This window comes from Nesoenas mayeri, assembly GCF_963082525.1.
Source record: "Nesoenas mayeri genome assembly, chromosome: 24".
NCBI lineage: Eukaryota > Metazoa > Chordata > Aves > Columbiformes > Columbidae > Nesoenas > Nesoenas mayeri.
The window spans coordinates 4942562-4954509 of record NC_137546.1 but is presented as its reverse complement, the minus strand read 5'-3'; the positions used below and the strand labels follow the sequence as shown (position 1 = coordinate 4954509).

Here is an 11948-nt window from a genome sequence, read left to right as displayed (position 1 = left end):
TTATCTAATAATTACATCAGTGTGCTGAATGCAGTACTTTGATTAGAGAGAGTGTGAGAACCACCGATTTTGCATGCTCTGGGTTGGGAGTCTGTTCTTGCTTTAGTACTACTATCCTAGAGCTGTTATCCTACAGCACAAAGTATAGAATGAGGTAGAGATTATTTATATTAAGTGTTGAATGTCCAATTATTATCAACTCTTTTATTGTAGGAGCATCCCTTTTGGTTTCAGTCACCAAAGGGCTTCAGGTGTGGACTGAAGCATGACTTAGGGTCTCACAGAGCCCATGGGAGAGATCTGAAAATTAAAAGCAAGGTAGGACCATCTTCTTGGGGTTTTTTTTGCATTCCCAGGACAACCTCACGCATTCAGGAGTGCCCTTTTGTTACGTGGTTTGGTGAATATTCAGCTGAAAAAGGCAAAAAAAAAAGCCTGAACAAAATCCCCCACTCTTAACTTCTCTCTGCCTTTTTATTTGAGGCATAAAATACAGATAGTTTTTCAGTACGAATCCTGTGGAAGGAAGGAAAGGTTGCTAATCCTCAAAAGCTCAGGTCAGCATTACTGGTAGAAGATGCACAGTCTGTAGCCTCAAGTGCACCTTAACACTCATGCTGTCTGTGCTACCATGTACCAGTGCTTCCCTCCAGCAGAGGAGCAGCAGGAAGAAAAAATGAAACAACCGCAATTCAGGAGGACACAGAGTTCAGGAAGAGTCTAATCTCATGAACTTGCTGGTGGGGAGGACGAGGTGAGAAGAGCTTGTTCTTCTTTGCTGAGAAACAGGAGGTTTGTTGTAAGCAAACTTCGGAAAAGTGTCTGGGCGTTCCTGCTGTATTTCTGCTGACGTGGCGTGTGGCAGCGTTTGGTGGAGTTCTGGGTGACCCCACGTTTAGGAGCCCGAAGATCTTTCGGTTGCAAAAGTAGGACTCGAAGTGCAAGAATGTCTGGAAATGAGCTGGTGCACTGCAAGGCTCATTTGTGTTTAAAAACATGAGGATTTTCTATTGCATTGCATATACCTCTTTATTAGTAGCTTAACACGTAAAAAGAAAAGATCTGGGAAAGTAGAAGACACGTCTGCCATTTTTACAACGCTTCAGAAATTTCAAATTTAGTCTTTCAGTTCCCGTTTCCAAAATGGAACTGTCTTAACATTTATGGATTCTTAATTATTAGAATAGGGTGAAACTGTCTGGCAGATGTTGGGAAGCTAGAACAGACACCCAAGAGGGTCAACTACACCCATCTTAAAAACTTTACAACGTGCCTCCATGTGTGTTTGTTCGCTCTTCTCGCAGCAGGTGACTGTTGGGTGCCTTCTGACGGTACGTGATGGAAGTTCGGAACTGGTTGGGGTGTGGTTGGTTTTGCTACAGCAGCGTGTGGTTTCTTTGCTCTGTTTTTATTGCTTGTATTGAGTAAAAAACGTCTGTTTGTTGTTGTCCTCCATTGATTAAATTTTCCTCCAAGTGTCACAGGACCTGCCCTGATTTTGCCGTAGATTTGTCCTTCATGTTGCAACCATTGATCGCTGGCTCACATAGCCCTTTAATGCCGCTTAGGCTAATTACTGCTTCATTAATCATTTGCAGTCAGTTTATATACTCATCCTGTTTTCCTACTTTCAGTATGTTTGCACAAGAAAATGTGTTTCTACGGGCTTCTCCTGGGCTTGTTTATGGCAGAAAATGGATATAAAAGAGCATTTGTGTCACTTCGGGGCAGAATCCTTGCTTGTCGTAGGGCTTTGAGCACAATAATAGTCAAAATATTGCCGATGGTCCCGTGAGCTTTCTCCTGTGCTCAAGCTGTGTTTCAGATTGTTGTGACAAGAGGAACTGAAAAAAAGAAAGGTGACTTAAAAATTCTCTTGATTCCCTTGTTAGCGTAACTGTGTTCTCGTGGTGCCACCTCGCGGGTAGTCAATCTGCTCCCCTCTTCCTTTGATCCCTAAAGCCCTCCGCTTCCCCCAGCAAAGGGCCTTTGATCCCTAAAGCCCTCTGCACCCCCTGCCTCATTTTGCCTCCTGGGACACCTTCCTCTCGCCTCCCTCCTCCTCCTCTTGGAGGACTCCCCACGCCGTGCCTGGTGTAGAGCGGCCGCGCTGGCGCCGCTCTTGCTCCGCTCTCGATGGTCACGTAAGGAATGCCGTTGTGCGCAGGCGCGCTGTGCGCCCCGCAGGATGTCCCGCAAGCAGGCGGCCAAGGCCCGGCAGGGCCCCGGAGCCGGGAAGAGGCGGCAGCCCCGGCAGCACCCCCCCAGAGCGGCTCCGGACCCCGATGCAGGCGGTGGAGGCCTCGCCAGGCAGCTCCGGGCCCTCGGTCTCAAGCTGCGGGAGGTGCCGGGCGATGGGTGAGCGCTGCGGTGGGTCTCGCCGGCACCCCTGGGGCTGACACTTCCACCGGCCTCCTGTCCCCAGGGACTGGGGGCTTTCTCCTCCCCGGGGTGATGAGGAGTCTGCGTTCCCGGGGGCTGAGGGCTTTCGCCTGGGTATTGAGTGGGGCCAGTGCTCCAAAGGGATGGGGGCTTCCCCTCTGTATCCCACAGGGATCAAGCGATCTCGGCCCTGTGGTTGTGCAGGGCCGGTGTCCCCTGGGGCCGGGGGTTCTGCCGGCCCAGGCCTGGTCCCCGTGTGGGCTGAGGGCACCACTGGGCTGCTGAGTGAAGCGTAGGAGGGTCTGTAAGTACGAGGTGAAAAGGGCATTAAGACGCGTCTGCTGAGAAATTGCTTGGAACATCATTGGTTTGTCATTTGTTGTGTTATTTGTCTCAGCGTCAGTTTAAGACAGTTTGGCCCAGTGTTCCTGCTGCCCTTGACTCGTTGGAGCTAATGACATGTTCGCTCAAAACCTCGTGTTCTTGCCAGCAATTATTCTAATAGTGACAACTGTTCAAAGTACAAAGAATGGGTGCTATTTCATATTCATATCTTTGTTGAACTTCCTGGACAGAAAAAACACAGCTCTTTTTCTTTTTCTTTAACACCATATACCTTCCACCGCTCTGCCACAGTCATTTATATAGCGATGTATCTGTTAGCTCAGTTTCAGACACACTAACTTGTGGTTTTTCTCTGTGTAGCAACTGTTTGTTTCGGGCACTTGGTGACCAGCTCGAGGGTCACTCTCGGAACCACCTCAGACATCGCCAGGAAACGGTGGATTACATGATAAAGCAGCGAGAGGATTTTGAGCCTTTTGTGGAGGATGATGTGCCCTTTGACAAACATGGTACGGTCTCTGCAGGGCGCTAATGGAAGTTGTTATTGTGTAATGTGATTAAATCTCACTTGAGCACCTTCCTACTAAACATTTCCTCGTGCCAGAACTGTGTTATGGCTCCTCTCTAGTTTTCAGAAACAGTGAATTTACATTTCTCTCTGTTATGTTTCTGTAGAAAGATGAGCTATTAAACTTGTGTTATATTTGTCTTGCAAATTGATTAATTTTAGGAGAAACTTGGAGAAGGAAAGAGGCAAAAAAAAAAAGGCAAGGAGTAAAAAATTGGTGTTTACAAAACGAACTTGCAAAAGTAGTCTGGCTCTCCTTGAACACTGGTGGGTGTGGAGTGGGTTTCTTTTTCTCCTTGACACTTGGCCTTTGTTTTCATAGCTTCAGGGATGTGCCAAGTACTATGCAGTGATGCATTTAGTATGTGGCACTCTTCCTTCCGAGCTAACGCAGAGCTGACAGCCTTTCATAATCAAAGGGTGTACTGCAGTTTTTGGAGGTTTCTGTGGTCATTTAAAATGCATTAACTTCTGTCGCGGCCAAATTCTTGCCTCAGCAGTCACTGTCTCACAGTTGGGATTTCCTTTCCAGAATTTCTTGGGCTTGTGTTGAACTTTTGTTACTCACTATCCCTCCGGTGCTTTTGGAAGTGTCAGAAATGAGGTTTCCAACTCTTCTGAATGTTTTTTCCTTTAGTTACCAATTTGGCAAAGCCTGGTACCTTTGCTGGCAACGATGCTATTGTGGCCTTTGCAAGGAACAATCAAATCAATGTGGTTATTCATCAGTTTAATACTCCACTGTGGCAGGTGAGAAACAAAACTTCTATATTTTGCCCTAATTTTTAGCTGGCGAATACAAATAGTGCTGAAACTTCCTGATGTATTAAAAGAGAATTGTCAGCAGCCGCAGTTAGCTTGGTGTGGTGGTGCTGCACTTGCATTTTCAGCCTTGAAGGAAAAACACTCTGGATTTTAGCTAGGAAGGGATGAAAGAAAACAATGCTTGAAAGATAAGTATGAGGAGACAGAGCAGCATGTTTTGATTTGGTTTTAAGCTACTGGTTTCATTGATACGTTTTTTTTTTTTCTCTTCTGAAGATCGAACTACCTATTAGGTGGGTTTTCTCACATGAATTTGAGCCAGGCCTAAGGAAACCTGTATGATAAGGTGCAGAAATATGGAAGTAAAGGTATAGCAAGGCAATCCCTGCGGTGTATGGGAGTGAAGCTCCATCAGTTTCTGCATGGAATTTGGAATGAGAAGCTTTCTGACGGTTGGAGAAATGGGTTTCTGCACTGGGCAGAAGAGGGAAGAATTTTTAAAACCTTAAGGTGCTCTTTAATTAGCTTCTGGAAAGGACCATGTGTCTGGTTTCCTCTGACAGCGGGGCACTGGAACAATTAATCCATCAAGTCTCTCCTGCTCTCTTTTTTGTTGTTTTTCGGTGAAAAGTCCACGCTGGAAGGGGTCCACCCTTGATCTCTGCCTGTTCATTAAGCAAGCGAGAACCTGTGTTGAAGGCAGGGTTGTTTCTGGCCCCAATTTACAGCAAGAACCAATGAAGTATATAGATTAAACAGGGCAATAAAGATAAAAGACCAGATGAAAGCTCTCAGTGGTGTCTTAAATACATTTGAAACAATGTCAGGTGGATTCCTGAACTCAAACAAGTTTAAACTCTTGTTTATATGGCAGCCATGGGCAGTAAGACAGCTAACCTACATATTGTTGTTTTTTAAAGCGTACCTGACAATTACACAAATGAATGCTTGACCCGTGAGGGTGAACAGAGGTAACAACCCTGCAGGAGAGTTCATGGGGGTGCTGTTTGTGTTTTGAACCGGATACTCACCTCCGTGTACTTATCCCTTATCGATATTTCATATATCCTCTCAAAAACTTTAAACTCTTTTTTTTTTTCCCCATTCATTGACCTTTCCAGGGTTGTAAATACAGAGTTTGTGGTGAGGTTCTGCTTTGCCTGAGTGTGGTATTATCAGTGAAAGGTTGTCTTAGGCTCCTGAGAATGGCATAAGTAAAAAGCTGTTAATAGGAGGAGTCTCCTGCCCGCACAGAGGAGAGATCAGGGTGTCAAATAATGTAGAGGACCACAATATGGTGACAATGTTAGCAAGTTGTTAGACTTAACTAACCCAGAACAGTTTTTTTCTTAATTTTCTATGCATCTACATACTTCTTTTTTTATCCTGCTCTCTGCTTTGGAGCCCCAGCAGAACTTTAGATTAGATTCCAAAAAAGCAGATGGTGTGAATATCTCCTTTGGTCTCAACTCTAAAGCAGATGGTGAGTTACCCTTTAATTTTAAGAGAACCATTTGTATACGCTGCAGCTGAGCTGGAACAGCATGAGCAGAAATGTTCAGGACCTCCAGCTCTTTCTCAAGCTCTTTCTCAAGCTCTGGCCTAAGCAGCAGCTCTTTGGAGTGTGACTTTTTAGGGCTTTAAACACCCTTTTCCTTTTTTGATAGTGACTGTAAATGTAGAGCTTCAAGTTAGGTCAGATATGTGGGTTATTTTATTGGCTTCTTTGATAACTGCTTACCTTTTTTCAGTGTTTTTGCCTTTTTTGATCTGCAGCTGTCTTACATTTCTAGTGTATTATGGAAAGATCACGCAAAAAGAGGCTTCACGACTGAGAGCTAAATTGCTTGATTTTCAGAATGATTATTCAAGAGCTTTGGGATTTCTTAGATACCTATGTAGGCTCTGGCAGAGGAGAAATGTCAATAATACATCTTATTGAGATCCAACATGATGAATAACTTAATAGGATAAACAAGCGTTGAGTTGGAACTCAAAGGTGAACAAGTGTAGAGTAGATGAATGGAGAATACCTGTTGTGAAATCCATGCAGCACAAACTGCAGACGTGTTCGAAAGGTGACTTGGTGTAAATTCTGTAAGTTGGCGTAAGCTGATTTGAAGACGTAAAAGGATTGGGAAATTCTGGAGCTCTAAAGCAAGCATTTCTTGTTGTTTGCTTACTGACGTCTTCTCCAGGAAAGCTGTCAGATCTTTGAACTCTGGCTTGACAGGTAAGCAAAGGAGATCTGCAAATGCAGTGTGATTGTCTGCATTCTTCACAAGAGCTGGAATACTGTGTAGCTTTTAGCTAATAGTTTGAGACACCAATGATCAGGGTAGGAGTTATTCTTGCATCAGTAGAGATAATACTCAGAGCAGGAATTTTCTACAGAAACTGGTGTATGTGGTGCTGACAAAGCAAAAGAACATTTGGTTGTTAACAGTGCTCCTGAACGGGGTTAATACATTTTCATTATTGGGCTTTATTTGTATTAGTCTTACTTTTAAAAACAAAACACATCTACTTTGCACGCTAACTGTTAAAACAGCACCTTGTCTGACTGCAGGACAAAACTTATCCTGGGTGACAGTTTCCACTGTGGTCATAACTTGAAGTGACTCTTTTTTTCCTCGTGTTTGAAGTAGAAAAGATGTTGTACACTGAATGGGAGCTGTCACTGAGACCGTGTCTGGGAAGATGATCAGAGAACTCGTAACTCTTGTACAAAGTTTAGAGAATAGTTCTGAGCTTTCCACTGAAATATTTTGTTTGTTAGGATGTAACTGAGCCAGCGTTGTGTATCTGGGCACATCTGGATCGTTAGGTCAGCTCTTCCTGTTTAAAGATGCTTCAGGAGCTACGTACTTTGCTTTCTATCACAGTGTTTATCACTGCTTCAAGAAAACATAATACTTTGAAAAATAAGATGCTGAAGTTGATTCCAAATCCTCATTTGGGATTTGTTCCTTTCATTTAGGTTCAGGGCACAGACAAAACCAATGCGAGGGAGCTGCATATTGCGTATCGGTACGGAGAGCACTACGACAGCGTGAGGAGAATCAGTGACGATTCTGAAGCTCCGGCGTATCTTCAGATGGAGGTGGGTGATGACGGGTGACTTGAGCCAGCTGTGGGTGATAAATAAAACATGAATGTTACTGCTTGATTTCCTTTCTCATTTATATTGAGATTGAGAAAAGAATTTGGTCCCTGTTTCATTCTGGGAATCGAAAAGCCCCTGGGGTCGTTGTGAGTAGTGCTGCCTGTTCTCCTGAGATGGACAGTGAAGTGTTCGAATTACCAGGCTGAAAATCGATCCCAGATCTGATGCTGTAGATGCCTTGAAGCAACCCTACCTGAATTACATACTCGTGCACCTCAAGTGGAAAAATAAAGGGAGGAAAGAGAGAGAAATTAAACAGCTGGGTACAACAGCCATCTTCATATCTCACTTTTTCATTTTAAGGACTAAGCTGTGCTTTCCTGGAGGTTCTCTGCACACAACTGTATAATCTGTGGCATTGTAGAATAGATTAATACTTTATTTCAAAAGCCAGGGATTTTTCGTTGGCATTGATGATCCTGTAGTATGTGAGGGTTTGCTCAGTAGTGTACAAGTCATGGGAAACGGTGTCAGTGATGATGGAAGTTACCCAGTTTCTAAGATGCTTTGACACAGGATATTTCTGACAAAGTGTGCCATAATTATTAAATTTCTGATGATGTCAGTTTTTTTGCTGTAGATGATGAAATTGTTGCCTGTTTGTGTGATCTGCTGGGCTTTGCTTTTCTTGCAGATGTTTTGCAAAAATGATTTGAATTCTAATAAGGAGGAGGAAGCGAAGCCTCAAAAGGGTAACTCTGAAAATGAGGTTGAAGATGAAGATGCTGTACAAAAAGTATGTAAAGCAAGCGGATGCTCGGTAAGTATTGAGTAGCCCTTTTGTGCTTCATGTTCAGACCTTAATACATGGAAGTAGCCTTGGTAAAAATTCTAAAAAATATTCATCCTGGATAATTTCAGTACCATAAATAAGGCTGCATTTCACCCTAGACTCAACGCTTAAACGCAGATGAAATACGTAATCTGTGTGGACGGCTAATAATTGTGGAAGGTTTGTTTTCCAATCTATCAGAAAAATTACTTTGAAACAACTTTTAAAAGCTAAAATCCTTTGAGGCTGGCTGTAGTTGAACATCCCAAATGATTATTTAATCTGAATCTTAGCTGTTGTCACTGGATTGCTTATGTGGTTGCTGCTTGCATGGCACAAATGCAGAGAACAGAAGGGGTCAAAAGTGAAACAGTTACACTGAAACAGCGTATTCCTTTCTCCTGATATCTTCAGGAGGTTAAGATGTTCTCCCTCACCTTTTTCAGAACTAGAACACAGGCTGATTGAAAGGTCAAAAGCAGTTAGTGATGCATGTGGCTGTTAAATGAACGTATGTCAGTGATTTGAACTGTCTTCAGTGTTATCTTTCTCCTCTTGTGGACAGGACACTGATTTAGTAAGTCAGATTCTGGAAGAGGAAGGCTACAATATAGAATCTGCAATATTTGCTGTCTTGCAAGTGAAAGAATTGGAAAAAATCAGTAAGTACACAGAATTTGTCACCTGGTGCTTCATAATAACGCTATCTGACGTTAGTGTTCTCTGTAAACAGCAGTTCAGCAGGGACAGTGGCGGTCGAAGTTTGCTGTTCTGCCACCTCAGTCTTTCTGTGCTCAGAAAGGTTATTAGTGAGGGCAAATACCATCTGATTGCCAAAAAAGATACACTGTTCCAGAAACTCTAGAAGAAGAAATTGGCCGACAGTGAGACAATTTCTGGGTAGAGTGTGTCTGAGCAAAACCTCTGTCTTTTGGTAGGTACTGAGGAGCAGCACGATCCCCAGAGCGAAGAGCAGAATTCATGTAGCAGAATTCTGCAGGAAGCAAATGGAAGTGGTTCAAGAATCTCTGGAAATCGGAGCTTGCAGCGAGGTGAAACAAAAAACAGCAAAGGACAGGCTGGAGCTGGTGAGGAGAGTCGAGCTAGCAGAAACCCAAAGGTATGTGAACGTGGTTTGGCTGTGATTTGAACACCCTTTAACTACCAGGGGAATGCTTAGGGTTGCTTAATTGGCAACTGTCTTCTCATTTGAATTAAAATACTGGCTTTTGTTGCTGCTACAGCCGTGACTTCTCCGATACAAACATTTATTAGTGATATGTGGCACTCTTGCCAAAATGACACAAAATAAAGTCCTGATAAGTAGTTTGGAATAAACATTCCCTGGCAGCTGCTTTGATATCTGCCTGTCTTCTTTCCAGTGTATTGTTTTTCCGCAACTGAGCGGAAAACGTGTATTTTCAGCTTTGTGTTTTCATCCTTTCAGGTATCTAAGAAACAAAAGAGGGAACAGCAGCGGCTGGAGAAGAAGAAGCGGCAGGAAGAAAGGCACCGACAAAAGGCCGTGGCCACCAAGAGTGACTGTGCAGATAGTGGCAGGACAGAGCGGGACTCGGACAACCAGGTCACCTTAGTGAAGGCCACGGCAGCTCTAAATATCTGACTGAATGTATTCTGAGTGAGAAAAGCAAATGAAACTGATGGAGACAAAATTCCCCTGAAGCAAATTTCCAAGCACCTATTGTTGTTTTAAAGATGGTTTCTGTGGAGATCTCTGAGCACACATGAACTTCCTGGTTCTGTGGTTATGGGACAAACAATTCTTCAGTAATTCTGCACCAGCCCATGTGTGAGAGGAGCTGTTTGAACTTAACAAAAACTGGAGACTTGTTTTTGTAATTGTGGAGTTAGATGAAGGTGAGAAGCTTTTCCTCACACTCAAGTGTCAGATTTGCTGTGACATCTCTTGATGTGCTTAGATGATCTTTTTTCTACAGCCAGTTTTTACTTATGCTTGGAGGAGCTTTATTTACCTTGTTGTCAGGAAAAGCCAAACAGTTCTAAACTCAGGAACGTGTTTTACTTTTTTCTGTTGAAATTTAAATAAAGTAAGGGAATGGAATTCCAGAATCTTTTCCAAAGCTGTGTCAGCCAACACTATCAAATATGAGGTTCCTTTATTTCTCTTTTCCCATGCAAGAATGCAGTGAGAAGTTTTAATCCAACTAGAACTGCCTGTGTTGTCACACTGGGCTCTTTTGGGAGTGATTAATACATGAAGGGAGAATGGGATTGCTATGTCCATGCTTGTTTCTTGCTTAAGTTTGAGATCAGCTTGCTTGCTAACTATCAAGACCTATTGAGCAAAAGTAATAATACCAGCAGACTCCTGAGCCTGCAGAGCAAATTAATCTGATTTGGTGAAGTCTAGTGAAGTAGTAAAATGCGACATGAGCAGGCGTAGGCTTCTTCTGAGTCCTGTTATTTGGACATGGGGAATCTCATCTCCTTTGCCGTACTCTGGAGCTTTTGGGCTACTCCAGAGCTTTAGTCCAAGCCAGGAACTTGATAGTCATTAGTTTCCAAGTGAAATTAGTACAGCCAAAGGATCAAGAGTCCTGGGAACAAGCTTCCAAGGAGCAGTGATCACTGGGAACCCTGCCTACTTCACACATCATCCATCAAGCTTTTTTCATCTTAAATTCCCCTTCGGTAAGGTCATGAAGTACCGTAGAATGTACAGCTGGAATCCTGTGACGCTTTCCCCTATAGGACTGGGAATTTGGACTGAAGCGTAAGAACTCAGGGACTTGGCCCTCGATTTATGGCTTGCAGTGTTTCAGCTTCACTCAGGTTTTTGGACATGTATCAAGCACTAACTTGAAGAAAGCACATGTGCACTTAGACGCGCAACAGATAACAGGAGACACCTCATCAGCCAGGGCAGAGACAGAATAGATTTTTTGGAAGTAAGGAGCAATGAGAAAAAAAATTGATCTTTGATGTTTCCAAATCAGCACAGAAATATAAATGGCTTTTTTAACTGAACTACCAAGATCTGAGCTAGTACTTCATGTTCTCTGCTACTGTTTATTGAGAGCATTTGAGGAATAAAAAGAAAGGAGCTGTGCTTGAAGTACTGGTGGTTTAGAACAGGTTTTAATGCTGGTGAAGAAGTTACTTTGATTTCTGTGATGAGCTTGGTGGAAATAAAATTTAATACAAAGCAGCTTTTATGCTTTATGGTGGGACAGAGTGTCTGGCGAGTGAAGCAGAGTGTGGAGTGCTGCTCTAAGTCCCAGCGGTAGGTGAATTCACAGTACTCTTCTTAAGGTAACAAATTACTTTGGTAAAATCCATCTTATGGCAACATTATCCTGTAATAATGTTACTTGCTCAAATTCTTTTTTCCCCAAACAGTCAATATTACAGTACTGGAAAGAATGGTAAGTCACAGCTTCATGGGGAGAAAGCGCACGTCAGATTCTCTTTATTTTTGCCAGGATAACAACTATGTACCTGCAAAACCATTTTGCATCCGAAGATGGTAAAACTTTATCTGTTTTAGCTTTTTTTTTTCCCTTTAGCTGCTGAAATTTCTGCCAGCCTTTGCAATGTGTATTTTTTCTAGACAATCCATATGCAACATTCTTTAGGGAAACTCACTTCTACACAGAGAATTTACTTTGTAAACAGGTCATGGATTTTCCTTGCAGAAGGATGAGAGGCGAGAAACAAAGAGAAACATGATTCATAGCTCATGTTTACTCTTTGGTGGAGCTAACGATGCGGTCATGGGACAATAAGCACTGTGCATTCCCTTGGTATTTGGGGAGGATTACTGTTTTTTAAGAGCTGCGCGCTCACATTTTGAGGGTCACAAGTGGGCAGAAGGTTGCGGGTGAGCTTTGGTGGCTGCTGGACCAGCAGGTCATAAAATCACAAAACCATTTGGGTTGGAAAAGACCCTCAAGATCATCCAGTCCAGC

At 43.1% G+C, this 11948-nt stretch overlaps 1 protein-coding gene across 1 annotated transcript; it reads left to right on the top strand.

Annotated features, from left to right (window-relative positions):
• Positions 1-2188: 2188 nt before the first annotated feature.
• Positions 2189-10075, top strand: OTUD3 (OTU deubiquitinase 3; the record flags this gene model as incomplete). Its single annotated transcript, XM_080358993.1, has 8 exons — positions 2189-2358; positions 3088-3236; positions 3933-4045; positions 7041-7163; positions 7861-7986; positions 8564-8660; positions 8937-9118; positions 9446-10075. 8 exons carry the CDS (start codon positions 2189-2191, stop codon positions 9620-9622), a joined length of 1137 nt encoding a protein of 378 aa, XP_080215119.1. The 3' UTR covers positions 9623-10075.
• Between the last annotated feature and the right edge of the window lie 1873 nt (positions 10076-11948).